Source organism: Acanthopagrus latus, chromosome 17 (genome assembly GCF_904848185.1).
Source record: "Acanthopagrus latus isolate v.2019 chromosome 17, fAcaLat1.1, whole genome shotgun sequence".
NCBI classification, from domain to species: Eukaryota; Metazoa; Chordata; class Actinopteri; order Spariformes; family Sparidae; genus Acanthopagrus; species Acanthopagrus latus.
Window position 1 is genome coordinate 31,457,682 of NC_051055.1, and position 15,547 is coordinate 31,473,228.

Genomic DNA, 15,547 nt, shown 5'->3' on the forward strand with positions numbered 1-15,547 from the left:
TATTTTAAAATAAGTGAAAGTGTATCTTATTTTGGTAGTCAGCGGCATCAGATCGAGCTCAGCTTCCGGTGTCAGAGGTCACCGTCACTGCTGAAGATGGCGGCGCCCGACGAGTTGTTTTGCTGGGAAGGAGACTGGGGCTTACCGTCCGTCGACACCGACTGTCTGGTGGTTCTGGTGAGTCTCCGTTCACATCGGACTGATCCGGTCCGGCGGCGGTCTGATGGGCTCATTCACACTCAGAACCCGGGTTAAATCACGCGGTAACTGCTGCTAGCGTTAGCATGCTAACGGCTCAATGGCCAGCAGACTGGCAGGTAGCTGAGCGCGTGAGGACGTTTTCCCGGTTAAATGGATGAAAACAGTGAGAATGAGAACAATCGGCGGGCTGCTGGTGATTATCGATCACTGATGTCTGTACCGATCAAACTGATAATTGTGTCATTTCTGTGAGAAGTGACGAGTGTTAAACAGCTCCTTGAAATGATGACGTCACATTCTACGTGAAAACATCACAGAAAGACAGACAGGTGGATAGATAGATAGATAGATAGACAGATAGATAGATAGATAGATAGATAGATAGATAGATAGATAACTTTATTAATCCCTGAAGAGAAACTAGGTCATAACAGCGGCAGGTACATTCAGTACAATACAATGAAAATATAAGGGCAGATATAGAGCATGTTCTATTTACAATATACAGAGATATAACCCTATACATATACAATGTTTAAATAGCTATAAAATGAAATATGATACTGAGGTCGAAGAGAAAAACTAGGCGAACATACGGTGCAGTGTTTACAGTGATGATAACATGAAGCTGATGATGTGTTGTGAGGTAGTGAAGTCTGATGCAGCAGCTGCTCTTTAACTTGTGATCAGCAGTTTCACCAGCATCCTGTCCTGTCCTGATAGTTTATTTTATTATAATTGAACATGAAGTGAATCTTTACATCTTTCTCGTGATGTTCAGCTTCATGATGACACACTTGTGACGTCACTCAGAGGTGGACGGAGACAGTCTGCGGTCGGTGGTGTGGTCCACGTCAGGCTTCACTGACAGCTTTCACAGCAGCCCAAACAAACCAGGGTCCAGTAAAACTGAACCCAACACGTGTAGTACTCACATACTTATAGTCTAATCCTAATCCCTCAAGAAGTAAAAATACACCTTGAGATTTCTGCTTTTGTCCAACAGCAGTCCAAAACTGAAAGACGATGAGATGATGAAGACGAGCAGCTGAACCAGAAGTGTTTGAAATTACTGCTTGAAGAAAGTCATTGATTATATCCAAATGCTCTGCAATTAATTTTATTACATCCTTGAATCATTATTTACCTCTGAGATTTAGCAAAGTTCAAGTATGAAGTTATACAGAATAGAAATACTCTAGCAGTGTATTTAGTCACATTCCAGCACTGGGTTACTGCCTGCTGCTGCTGAGTTCACTCTAATTAGTTCTCATGTGGAGTCATTTAACCTCAGGACGTTTTAAATATCCAGGTCTATATTTCACTGAAAAGAGTGTTTAATCAATATCAATTTGATCACTTTATGATCAGCTCAGTTGTAATTCCTGATACACCCAGCAGAGGGGGCTCCTCCTCACACCTCCTCACTGACACACAGTGACACACACACACACACACACACACACTGATCTGATCCCTCTGCGCTGACTAACTGACTGATCAATATCCTTATTTGATCAAACCTTTGTCTGTAGTGATGAAGACAAAGTATTGATCCTGTATGAACAGTGTCATGAATCTCACACATGATGCTCGTCAGTTTAACAGATCGTGTTCTTTAAGTTTTATGTTTTTCTTCAAATCTGAAACAGATTGTGGTTGTCAATCACTTCGTTCAAACTGGTTCTGAATCAGATTTACATGTTTAAAGATCAGGCTGAAAACTGCAGATTGGTCCTTTAAGTGGAGATGTTGGTTGCGACCACCCAGAATGCACTGCTGCAGCAGGCAGACTGTTTCCATGACTGATGTGTTGATCCAGCCTGCAGACCGCACTCAGGGCCGCGGAGCTCCCCGACTGAAGGAAACATGTTTGTGTTGGACTGACATCTGAGCTCAGAGCCACAGGGCATTCTGGGTAATGATGGAGCCGTGTTGACACCACCTCTGTTTCCAAACCGCTGACAAAACCTGAACGTCCTGCTGGTCTGGAAACACAGTCAGTTAATCCAAAGGTGGTCAACCATGTCCCCGAGCAGGACACGTCCCAGAGAGGTCCAGGGCCCAGGGGGGTCCAGGACGCCCAGGGCCCAGAGAGGTTCAGGGCCCAGGGGGGTCCAGGACGCCCAGGGCCCAGAGACGCCCAGGGCACAGAGAGGTCCAGGGCCCAGGGGGGTCCAGGACGCCCAGCGCCCAGAGAGGTCCAGGGCCCAGGGGGGTCCAGGACGCCCAGCGCCCAGAGAGGTCCAGGGCCCAGGGGGGTCCAGGACGCCCAGCGCCCAGGGGGGTCCACGACGCCCAGGACCCAGAGACGCCCAGGGCACAGAGAGGTCCAGGGACCAGGGGGGTCCAGGGCCCAGGGGGGTCCAGGACGCCCAGGGCCCAGAGAGGTCCAGGGCCCAGGGGGGTCCAGGACGCCCAGCGCCCAAAGAGGTCCAGGACACCCAGTGCCCAGAGAGGTCCAGGACGCCCAGGGCCCAGAGCGGTGACGGACATGATCCAGATTCTTAGTTTGGTTTGTGTGCAGTTTAGATGCTGACAAGTTCAGAATCCGGTTCAGCTTCATGAGACACACATGAGAACACATACAAGGAGTGTGAGTCCAGTTCAAAGTTACTGTCTGAGCACACAGCTGACACATGGTGGGACAGTGTAAGACATTCAGGCTGAGGACGGGCAGGAAGCAGCAGGTAGGAGAGGGGGCGGGGCTTCTAGGTGTCAGATGAGATGTTACTGTTGGACAGACAGAGAGGTGGAGGACGATGAGGTGTGTTCTTCTTGTCGTGTGTCCAGCAGGAAGTTACTATTACTGACACAGCTGGACGACTCAATGTGGACCAGTCCAGCACCAGAACTGCAGCTTTTACTGCCTGTTAAATCAGCAGCAGCATGTTTCTGAGCTAAAGATCCAGTTTGTTCCTGTGAGACAGTTTCCACACACACACACACACACACACACACACGCTCTCTCTCACACACACACACACACACACACACACACACACGCTCTCTCACACACACACACACACACACACACACGCTCTCTCACACACACACACACACACACACACACACGCTCTCTCACACACACACACACACACACACTCGCTCTCTCACACACACACGCTCTCTCACACACACACACACGCTCTCTCTCACACACACACACACACACACACACACACACTCGCTCTCTCTCACACACACACACAGACACACACATTCTCAGTGGAGCAGACGATGACATCATGGCTCTGAGGCTTTATGAGGAAACTCTTCCTCATTTTTTCTGGTTGTAAACTTTGAATGAAGCTTTTATTTTTATTTCCAGAAGAACTGAGTCATCCGCACCATTACTGTAAACCTGAGGCCAGAGCTCCGCCCACTACACACACAGTACACAGTATATATACTACACACTAGCGATGTCCCGATCAGGTTTCATATACCTCTATCCCAATTCGAGCCCTTTAATATTTAGTATGTGCCGATACCGAATCCCGATCTGATACTTAACCTTAAAGCAAACTCACACCAAAATCCTCCTAAAGCTTAGTTCCATATAAATGAATGGATAATTTGTTGTTTTGTCATTAGTGAAAAACAATATTGACCTTGAAGTTGAAAAAGTAACGATACTAAAATCAAAAGCTGGAAAAGTCACGTGAGATCTGGTGTGGATAGTTGTTGCTGGAAGACAGAAGTTCCACCTTAACTGTCCTCCAGGTTACGTCTCATTCTGAGATCGACTCTTCTCCACTGGCAGGACGGCGGCGAGTGGAACAAGCTACTGCTAACATGAGTTGTTTAAAAACTCTGTTTGTGTACAAAGAGTTTACTAAAAAGAATAAAACAGAGATTTTGATGCTATCATAGTAGTGCACGTAGCACTCTCATTGAAAATGAGTTTGACCTGAAAACAAAAATACAGTAAATCTTAGAAGTGCCTCTTTCATCGTAATTATTAGACACCTCCTCTAAGTCACAGCCCCCCGTCAGTGCTCCGTCCAAAGCCACGCCCCCACAAACTTGAACTTGCATCTGGCAGTGGGACTCAGCAGGGAGGAGGAGATGCCGGAGCACGACGCAGCAATTCAGCTGAATTTAGCACTGAGCAGACAGGAAGTCAAGCACCGAAATAACAAACAGCATTCCTTTCCTTTCCTTTTTAGTGGGGTGAGCTGTTACAAGTAACGCTGGCTGCATTTTCTCTGCCATTGTAACCACATGAACATCTTCTCCTGCAACTCCGTGTTTCTGCAGAGGAGTGTGCTGAATATTTCCAGCATCAGTGAAACGTAACGTGTGCACGTGTGGAGGAGGGCGGGACAGAGGACGAGACATGAAGGCATCTGACCAATCAGAGCATCTGACCAATCCGTGTTATTCGGGCCAAATAGCACGGATTGGTCAGCTGTTTCTCAGACCTGCAGCTGCCACAGAAGTCTGATTATTTTCGTTATTTTTTCTGAATACATAATGTATTGACTACGCTCAGGATAGCAGGACCATTTCACCCAGTATAACAAAATGTGTTTCTGAACAACATCACAGAGCCTAGCTTTAATAGGTTTTAATTGCGTTGAAACAAAGTAAATACTTTCATATGCAACACTGGCCTCCACCTTCCTTGTGTTAGCAGGTGAGTGTGTGACGCTGCAGTGTGACAGCAGACCCTCTTGTACAGCAGCTGCAGTGTGTGAGATGCAGCCACGCTTGGTGCCTCCATATCATCCACTGCTTTTACATATTCCTCATGTTGTCATGTAAAATGACGTGGACGCGTTGCTTGTCTATTTCACAGTGTTCAACATCTCCTCAACTGTCTGTTTTACATGCTCTGCTGTATGAGAGCCACCAAACTGGTGCATATACGGTACGCTGTAACTGAGTGGAGTCAGTGTGATGTAATGCAGAGATGGTAGGACATACTGGGGAGTCACCAACTCCTGGAGATGAAGAAAACCCTGATCCTCTACCATGGACATGAGCTGGTTATCCAGAGCAATTCATTCAGTTACCCTCTCTGTGATATTTTCTCGTATCAAATATGTAGTATGAACTACAGCTCTTTTGTTTCCCCTCATGAAACGGTCATACTGCAGATGTTACATGTTGCTGCTGGACTGCTTTCGCTTTCTACTTTAAGTTAAATCAATACTGCAGACATTTGATCAGGTTTGCCAGAGTAACGTTACATGCGCATCTGAGTTCTGCCACAAATTTTGCTCTGACGTACATGGGGTCTACTTTCAAAATTGCTGATCCCCGATCAGTGGAAAAATGCCCATATCGACATCCCTACTACACACAGTACACACAGTACACAATGTATTTATATATCCTACACACAGTACACAGTGTATATACTGCTTGTCACTTCCTGTCTGCAGGCCTACGCTCAGTTTGCCGGTGCTCCTCTCAAACTCAGGAAGATGTCGAACCCGTGGAGAAGTCCCAGCGGTGAGACGAGTTCAGTTTGATCAGAAACACGTGAAGAACTCGTCAGTCTGTGATCTTCATGTTGTTTATTTTTGCTTTTAAAGGCTCACTTCCTGCTCTGAGGACCAATCAGAAAGTGACTCTGTCCAGGCCCTCTGACATCATCATCCATCTCAGAAAGCAGGTAACTGTCTCCTTATTAAAGGAACACTTCAGTTATTGTCGTTAACGTTAATTAATCCACAGTTTGTTCCTGTGTGAAACAATTCAGAGTCTTCATGATGTAAATGTTTCCAGAGAGAACAAACTGTCTTTTATTATATTAAGAACTATGATTTAAAGTCTATTCTAAGTTCTGTACTGTAGCGAACTGGACCTGTTTCAGTTCTTGAAGACACTCCAAGAGGATTCTGCACTTTTAACTGGAGGAGCTGCAGGCTTTTAAACACTGTGTGGGAGTGTCCTTACTTAGGTTGGAAATGGCCTTACAGAGTGTGAGAGTATCCTTTGTGTGGTCAAGCTGGCCTTCATGTGAGTTTCTAAGTCTAGGTGAGCCCAGGTGTGAACGGTTGTTCAGCTCTCTGAGGAGAGAAGTCAGTTCTGTATTGTAGGTGGTGATCAGTGATGTCTCAGTCCACCTCCTGTTCAAAGACAGCCGTTCCAGTTTGACATAGATGGATTCATTTACTCCTCTTTCATACCATTTGTCTTCTCTGGATAACATGTTCACATTGTCATCCTTGCATGAACGATTTGTCTGCTTCAGATGTAGGTGGACAGCACAATCGTGAGGAGTTGGTCCTTCTGTGTTCTGACATTTGTTTACCACCATCACACCAGAGTCACTGATCTGCTCAGTGATACAACAGCTATGAGGATCTGAGGCAAAATCCTACCAGCTCCTCAAAGAAGGTTATAGTATATCAGCAAAAACTGGAAAAGCACAAAGCCGCTGACAGGCCGTCACATTACAGAGTGTGTGTGTGTGTGTGTGTGTGTGTGTGTGTGTGTGTGTGTGTGTGTGTGTGTGTCCTGCAGCCGACTGGAAAACCTCCTTTAACAACAGGAAGCTGCAGGCAGAGACACATTCCAGCAGGCTGATAATCCTCGTAAAGCACTGTGGAGAGAAAACGTTCTCTGTAGAACTGAGAGGAACATTTGCAGACACTGTTGATGTGAGACGACAGTCCACCTCTCGTGTCCTCCCTGTTGTTGAGAACAGGCTCAGCTTCACAGACGTATGTATGAGGCCAGCAGCTCCTCTCGTCTACTCTCTGCTTAACCATAAACACAATGGTTCTGTGATTTATGCCCCAATGAATGAAGAAATAAAGGAATTGTTCAGCAGATAAGTAGCTCAACAAAGGCTGCACATGATCATAGTAGGCTGACGTCACCATGACTACACACACTGAGTGGCAACATTATTATTTATCCAATGCTGCCATCAAAAACTGGGCGGAGTTGAGTTTGATGAAACACCGGCTGTAGGAAGTGGGAGTGTCCTTACATCACCCTGCATGTGAATACAGATGGTGGGAGTGTCCTTACACAGTCCTGCATGTGACTACAGAGAGCAGGAGTTTCCTTACACCGCCCTGCATGTGACTACAGAGTGTTAGTGTCCTTACACAGCCCTGCATGTGACTGCAGAGGGTGGGGGTGTCCTGACATCATCCTGCGTGTGACTACAGAAAGTGGGAGTGTCCTTACGCAGCCCTGCATGTGACTGCAGAGGGTGGGGGTGTCCTTACATCATCCTGCATGTGACTGCAGAGGGTGGGAGTGTCCTTACACAGTCCTGCATGTGACTACAGAGAGTGGGAGTGCCCTTACATAGTCCTGCATGTGACTACAGATGGTGGGAGTGTCCTTACACAGTCCTGCATGTGACTACAGAGAGTGGGAGTGCCCTTACACAGTCCTGCATGTGACTACAGAGAGTGGGAGTGCCCTTACATAGTCCTGCATGTGACTACAGATGGTGGGAGTGTCCTTACACAGTCCTGCATGTGACTACAGAGAGTGGGAGTGCCCTTACACAGTCCTGCATGTGACTACAGAGAGTGGGAGTGCCCTTACATAGTCCTGCATGTGACTACAGATGGTGGGAGTGTCCTTACATAGTCCTGCATGTGACTACAGATGGTGGGAGTGTCCTTACACAGTCCTGCATGTGACTACAGAGAGTGGGAGTGCCCTTACATAGTCCTGCATGTGACTACAGACGGTGGGAGTGTCATTACATCATCCTGCATGTGACTACAGAGAGTGGGAGTGTCCTTACACAGCCCTGCATGTAACTACAAAGGGGGGAGTGTCCTGACATCATCCTGCGTGTGACTACAGAGAGTGGGAGTGTCCATACATAGTCCTGCATGTGACTAAAGTTATAGTACTACTACTGTTGTACTACTTGTTCCTGTTGGTACGAGTCTCCAGCTGCTGGGAGTTTGAGTAATGAGTAATATGAGATAACTGCTGCCTCGTCCTTGGCAGGTCCTCTGGACAGAATCAGTCTAATTAAGCTAACTAGCTGAAGGAGCTACAGTTCGCATCAGGGAGCACTCTGGTGATTTGCTGCCCTCTAGTTGTTTTGAGTTTAAGTTCGACAGCTGACTGATTCTGACATATTGTACCTTCTTTAGATAAAACAACAAACACCTCACATATCCATATCGTATCTAAGTCAGTAAGATGCTATAGTACAAAACAGGAGGCACAATATATTTTGAAGATACTGGTAAAAATGTGTCTACAACCATGATCTGTGTTGGAAAGAACCAACAGAAAGAGTCCCGCATCAGATCAGGTTCTCCACTTCCTGTGGTTTGTGTGAATGTGTCGTCCATACAGTCAGTATTGTTTCTGTGTGTGACGTTGAGATGGTCGGTCAGGATCGACTCGCAGTGCTCACACTCTTATATTCATGTGTACTCTCCTCCTCAGCCGTCACTCCGCTCTCTGACGTTTCAGATTAAGTTTTCCTTCAGCTTTAGTTCCTCTGAGCAACATTCCCCACAGCAGAAGTCACGTCTGAGCCAATGCTGCCCGTTCAGCAGCTAATGGGCAGCTGGAAGACATTACCCAGCATGCTCAGTGCCTCCTCACTGCGGTAGGTGAGGAAACCACGACGACAGGAGAGCTGCTGAAGAAGCTCCCAGCTGGTTTCAAGCTCTGCTGCTCAGATTTAGTCACACTTTCTGCTTCTTCTTTCCTCCCGTCTGACTGCTTCTGTTTGATTCTGTTTGATTCTCGTCTTCACTCTTAAAAAGACCAGATTTTACTTTAAGTTTGCTTTTTGATGTTCGTGCAACAAGATAATCACATGTCCTGGAGTTTCAATGAGCCGATCTTTTGATTTTTTACTTTGAAGGAAAAATAGATGTCATTAGAGGATCGTCTCTCAGCACAGACAGACATGTAATAGATATTACATACACAGAACAACAAATACAAGTTGCATTGACAGAACATCTGATACTAATTATAATAAATGTAAAATGAGTGGAGACGACTGGGCAGACGAGCCGCACCACCTCCTGTCGCCGTGGTGACCTGAAGAGGACACATGATTATGAAGAGTAAAAACTAAGACATCAGCGTGAGGAAGCATCACATTTTACAGAAATACAGAGATAAGGAGACAGAAAATCACATTGTTCCCAGGCATCACAGTGAGATGAACCGACCAGTCGCAGCTCTCCTTGTCTCCACGTGGCACTGCTGGAGCTGTTAACGTTCAGCTATAAATCATGTTAAAGGCTCAAATATCATCTGACAACAGACGTGCATGTGTTTTTCTGTTTTTACTGGATGACCTTTGACCTCCACTGACAGAGTCATCACACACACACACACACACACACACACACACACACACACACACACACACACACTCTGCAGTCGACCTCACATTCTCTCGGTTTTCAGTTTTGTTACTTGAGTGTTTTACTTCTCTGCCACGTTCTACTTTATACTGGACTACATTTATTTGATGAATTGAGTGACTGAATTTAGATGATTGGTTGATTATAGGATATAATCTGTGATGTGTCACCAGTCAGATCGTGTCTCATTCTGTCTTGAGACGTTCAGGGACCACCATCAGCTCAGGATTATTCAACCATCAACACCTGCAGCATCAGAAGCAGTTGTGGTCTATTCTGTTCACTGCAGAATATCTGATGTGTGTGTTTCAGAAATTCAACGCAGACTACGACCTGTCAGCTAAAGAAGGAGCTGACAGCCTGGCCTTCATCTCTCTGATGGAGGAGAAGCTCCGACCGGCTCTGGTGAGACGTTTGTCTCTTTGTGTTGAGTCTTTAAACATGAGCACATTAAAACACTTTAGTAAAACCAGTCTAGATTCTTCTGTCGTAGATCTACGCCTTCTGGATCGAGCCAAAGAACTACGTGGACCTGACTCGCCGCTGGTACGCAGAGCACATGCCGTTCCCTCTGAACTTCTTCCTGCCCGGACGGATGCAGCGAGGTCAGCTGGAAAAACTGCGTCTGCTGCGAGGAGACGAGAGCCTGGAGGCCGGGGAGGAGCTGGAGAAGGAGGTGAGGACACGCCAGCAGGTTTCACTTCACTCAGGTTTTAAAAGCCTCCATGACCGAAGTCAGATGCAGCGATGTGAGAAATATACATGAGATATGTTCAGTGTGAGAGGCGGACTGAGGCCATCTCCTCTCAGAAACACGTCGTCTTTGAGGTTTTGATCACGGAAACAATGTGACTCTCATTTTCTGCGGGCTGCAGAAACATCAGAACATTTTTCCAGTCTGTTTCCATGTGTTCAGACGGGTCCTTGAAGTGGTCGGAACAGATTCACTGTGAAAGGAAAAACTGCAAGTATGAGACGATCCAACGAGGTCGGAGGTCAGATGGCATTCAGGAAAGATCATTAAAGAGCGATTTGTTCCTGTCAGCGTGGAGAACTCTTCAAGGTCGACTTTACAGGAATGAAGAGAAAGAAGAAATGACATTCATGTGTTTCCTGAAATGTTTCCGTATGTTCTGACTCAGTCTGAGACAGAAGACATGGTGACAGCTGTGAGTCCGTCAGAAACCAGCTGCGGTCCAGGTTCTACGGAAGAAAGACAAGAAACAAAACCGAAAGACAAATCTGAACATCTACTGAAGACTTCCGTGTCCTGTGATGGACCTCTGTGACTTGGACTTTTGTTTCAGGATGGACCCTCCAGAACTCCTTCAGCCTCTGTGTTTCTAAAACAGTTTTGTGGTATTTGTTGTAAATGTTCATCCCAACTGCAGTTCATTAAGACAGCAGATGAGTCCAAGGTGCTGTCCTCAGATGTCTTCTGCTGTCTGTCCAACAGTCCAACACTCAAACACTCTTCATTTACTGTCAGAAATGACAAAGAAAACAGAACCATCAGAACTGGACGGTATTAGATCAGAGAACTGTTGCAGCTTCAGGTCACTGATGCAGGAAAACACTCGAAGTGATTTGTGTGTCTCTCCAGTAGCTGGAGCGTTCCCGTGTCCTGGTCTTCCTCATTGACGAGTCCGATCTATGTTCTGTGTTTCAGTTGTACCGCGATGCTGCAGAGTGCATGAACCTGCTGTCCCAGCGACTCGGCTCGCACAAGTTCTTCTTCGGTGACTCGTAAGTTCGCCCAGAGCTCTGACACTCACATGTGACCTCAGCCACCGTCCAGGTGTCAAACCCTCCTGAAGTCCCTGCAGACCTGCTGTCAACATCTGTCCTGAGTGATCTGATCACACCTGTACAGCTCTCAGTACAGGTGTGAATGGACACACCTGTCTGTTTCAAATGATCCAACACTTGGACTAGTTGCCACACCAGCACCAGACTCCCTTAACAAATGTGTCAGTTTAGTGAGTTGTTGAGTTGGAGACACTTTATAAACTCTGTGAAACTCTGTCTCTGACTCATTCTGCATTATTTGGATCTTCTTGTTAATTCAGCAAATGTTCTACATGAACTTCTTTCTGTCTTTGAGTAGAAACATGGAGTCTGTTTGTCTCAGTGATGGACGATGGTTTGTTTCATACAGAGCAGGAAGTGACATCACATAACAGGTGGTCACTCAGAGCAGGTTAATGTAGCTGTGAACTGACAGAGTGAGAGCGGATCACTGATTGGAGGATGACAGCAGGTGTGAACGGGGCCTTTGTCTCAACACATCAGGGCTGAACTCAGAGCGGATGAGGTTCTGCTTCTGTTTAGCTCAAGTTAGAGATTAATGTCTGTTAAAATAAATGTTCATATTTGTCTGTCTGATTATTTGCTATATACATGATTGGATGATGGAAAGCCACAGTGTGAGACTGATCTGAGATCATCTGTGTATTGGACCAGAACACAGTCTAAACATTAATGTGTTGCCGACTCTGCAGGCCTTCGTCTCTGGACGCCTACGTGTTCGGTCACTTGGCGCCCATCCTCAAGTCCAAACTGCCCAGCGGGAAACTGCAGCAGCACCTGAAGTCTCTGGACAACCTGAACAACTTCTGCACCAACATCCTGCTGCTGTACTTCCCCCGAGACGGCCGAGGTGAGACTGCAGAGGCCGAGTGAAGCCGTTGGATCAGAGACCACTCTGATGACCCAGAATCACAATGTTCTGACTCACTTCAGAGATGTTGTGGATCAAAGTCATCGTTTAGCTTCACCAGGTTTATATGACATCATCAGATGACATCATACGGATCTTTGCTGGTACACAAACTGTCTCATTAATCAGGAGACGTGTTTGTCTGAGAGACGTTACAGCTGCATGTTTGTCAGAGTCGCGAGCAGAGACGCAGATTGTTTCTCTGTTGTGGTTCACAGAAAGATAAATATATTCTTCTTGGTTGGTGTGAAACGATCTCATCTTTTTGTCTTTACCTCCATCTTGTTTTTCCAGAGAGTTCCACTCAGAAGATGTCCTCTCAGCCTGAAGGCGGAGACTTTGATCACGTCCCCAACAAGCGGAGGAAGCAGTTCCTGTCGGCTCTCGTGGCTCTCGGCGCCATGCTGAGCTACGCCCTCCTGACCGGAATCGTGTCCATCCAACACGCCCAGCAAGAGGCGCTGGAGGCGCCGCCGGACCTGGAGACCATGGAATCCCACGAGGAGGAGGAGGGAGACGGCTGAGACAGAACTGCTGCATCGTGGGACATTAAGGACGGTTCAGGATGAGATCCAGATGTGTTCACAGGAGACACGTCGGGATGAAAAGATTAATATTGATAATCATCAGCTCAGAAGGACAGGAAGTCGATGTCAGCGCTGGTTTATGTACAGAAATAAACTAAAAGATCATCTCTGGTTTCTTTACGTGGAGTCAGATTCTGTTTCAGCTTTGTTCTTTTTTTTTTTTTTAATTCTCAAGAAGAACACAATATTTTTCCCCAAAAAGTCATTTTAATAATTTTTTACTTTGTTTTGTTAATAAAGTTCCCAAATCCTTAAAATGTCACTTCAACATGCTGAACATGATAATAAATCTACAGTGAAACGACAGGCGTGTTCTGTAATTAGCCGGCCGCTAACGCAGAACGTTTGTAAAGTTCACTCCATTAATTAACGATCGACTGACCAGCTGATGAAACGCCGTTGTTTGTGTGAAAGTTACAGCGACAAAGGCGAAGATGGTGATGAACCAGATGACGGATGGTGTCCAGGAACTGGAAGGGGCGTGTAGCGCAGGGTCTGGGTGATCGCAGGGTGTTAGAATGATTGTGAGACCTCCTGTGACTAGAATAATCATGTTTATAATGATTGCGAGATGTTTGGTGAGTAAAATGAACCCCGGACATTCAGGAAGTGAGACGACTGTGAAACATCTGGGAACTACAGTGACCGTGAGGCGTTTGTACTCTAGAATCACCTCCGAGCGTTTGAGAGCTGAAATTCTGAGTGTTTGGAGAATAAAATGACCACAAGGTGTTTGGGAAGGTAATGATTTCAAGTCATGTGCTGGGGGTGGAGGAGGTGCTGAGGGTGGTCCTGGTCCTGGTCCTGGTCCTGGTCCTGGTCCTGTCGGGAGCTGATCCAGGCCCGAGTCTTACATGAGCTGGAAAAAAGAGAGAAGAGTGAAGCAACAACATGTAGAGTCAGATGGAAACTCTCCCCTTACCTCCACCCCCAGCCTCCACCCCCAGCCTCCACCCGTCCTGACCGGGTCTGGACCCCGGGGACAGACAGCTGCACATGACGCCATCGCACAGGAATCCTGCTCACCCTGCTGTGTGTTGTTCATGTGTGTGTTTAATGAGCTGATCTGGAAGCAGTTTGTGTGTCTGAAGACTTTCCTCTGGATTTATTCTCTCCTGCAGCCGAGGAAGAAGAAGTCGGCGGCTTCTGTCGGAGGGTGGAGGTGAAGTTTCCTCCCTCACCTGCTGTTAAACACAGGTTTCCATGGCAACGCTCCAGAGCCAGAAACAAACAGAAAGAGAGGAGGCCTGCCGGGAGGGCGGCAGCAGAACCCGGTTCTGGCTCCGTTGTTCCACTGAGTTCATCACTGAGGACTGAGTTTGGATCTGTTCCCTGAAACACTCCCAGTTTACATTTCTGTTGAATTAGCAACCAGCACAGGAAGCTAACGGGCAGCAGTAGCACTGGATCGCACCGGGGACCCGGACCCCTGAGGGCCCCACAACCCGCTGTGTTCAGGCAGAGAGAGTCCAGTAGAACTCCACCCAACCAGGAACATGTTCTGACCCCCACCAGCCAAACTCTGTTCAAAAAGAAACCAATGAAATGGTTGTAACTCCTGTCACTACATGACAAGGTTCTTACCTGGGGCTGCTCTGAGCTGACACCTGTCCTCCAAACAGCAGTGAAGGTGAACACCTGTGGAGTTAGTACAGGTGAGCCGAGACTGTCAGGTGGGACACAAATCAAACCTTCTGAGGAACGAAGAGCGGGCAAAACATCCAAAACACAAAGGACATGGTCTCACGGTTGGTTCTGGACCCTCTGTTGGGTCGCAGCAGGACTGAAAGGAGGTCCAGCTGCTGACCTCTGACCTCTGACCTGCTGCTGGTCAAAACCTCACAGCTCAGTTTAATCACTGATTCTAAAGTATCCGACATCATCTGGTTCTGTCTCATCACAGACTGGACCTGTGATCAGCTGCTGGTCAGAACCTGGTCTATAAATATACTGAATACCCTGCAAATATAAATATAGATATAGATACAGATATAGAGCTAGCTGGTTAGCATGCTAAGCTGCTTTGTCATCACATTTAAACTTCGTGTTCATGATTTAAATGAAAGTTTGAATGTGTTTAATATTTATTCTGTTTGTAAAAATGTTGTTAAACTGAGAAACTGTCGAGATCAGAACTGTGTTTTAGTTTAAATAAATAAAACTTATATAATCAATAGATTGATCTCAGTCTGATGGAGACCAGGAGGACCTTTAACCAGCGATGGAATCTAACATTTACTTCTGTTACTTTGGTCTGCTGACTTTAGTTACTCGTTACTTTTATCATCAATAGATGAAAACTGATCGATGATCAGCTTATACATCATATATCGGTCAGTCTTTGATGACGTCAACAGTTGTTTATATTTTCTATATTTCCATCATGTAAACGTCATCACAGTCTCGCGCGCTTTATGCTAATGATCAGCGCGCACGAGCCGGCTGGAGGAGAGCTGAGCGCGCGCCAGCTGCAGTTTCCAGCGGCGCTCGTGAGCTCGTCCGTCAGTCCGGCTCCGGTCCGTCCGTCCTCCTCGGGTCAGTCCGGCCCCGCGGTTCGTCTCTCCTCGTCGGTGTGGATCCGCTTTGTTGTCCCGGTTCGGCCCCTCGTCCTCCGGACTGAAACTCTCCGCAGCTCCGGCACTGAACTCCGGGTCCCGGTGTCACAGTCGGTCCGCTCGGTTCTTCTGCTTCTCCGTCCAGAGTCGCTG

At 46.9% G+C, this 15,547-nt stretch overlaps 2 protein-coding genes and 1 long non-coding RNA gene across 4 annotated transcripts in view; 2 read left to right on the top strand and 1 right to left on the bottom strand.

Annotated features, from left to right (window-relative positions):
• The first annotated feature begins 38 nt into the window (after positions 1-38).
• Positions 39-12,965, top strand: mtx1a (metaxin 1a). Its single transcript, XM_037073907.1, has 8 exons — positions 39-177; positions 5,595-5,664; positions 5,748-5,827; positions 9,846-9,938; positions 10,027-10,209; positions 11,203-11,279; positions 12,035-12,192; positions 12,547-12,965. Exons 1-8 carry the CDS (start codon positions 97-99, stop codon positions 12,774-12,776), a joined length of 972 nt encoding a protein of 323 aa, XP_036929802.1. The 5' UTR covers positions 39-96; the 3' UTR covers positions 12,777-12,965.
• A 25-nt stretch (positions 12,966-12,990) lies between these two features.
• Positions 12,991-15,547, bottom strand: part of LOC119005862 — a 3,130-nt gene continuing 573 nt past the window's right edge. Inside the window, exons 2-3 of the long non-coding RNA XR_005070602.1 lie at positions 14,424-14,477; positions 12,991-13,698 (exon numbers count right to left, since the gene is read on the bottom strand). This is a non-coding gene — a long non-coding RNA (uncharacterized LOC119005862). The remainder of the gene's footprint in view (positions 13,699-14,423; positions 14,478-15,547) is intronic.
• The window catches only part of thbs3a (thrombospondin 3a), a 15,614-nt gene continuing 15,399 nt past the window's right edge, over positions 15,333-15,547 (top strand). The window contains exon 1 of one of the 2 annotated variants that reach the window (XM_037073905.1): positions 15,333-15,547. This exon is cut by the window's right edge and continues 275 nt beyond it. The gene's annotated coding sequence lies outside the window, so the exon portion shown is untranslated. The other variant, XM_037073904.1, reaches the window with a different exon arrangement.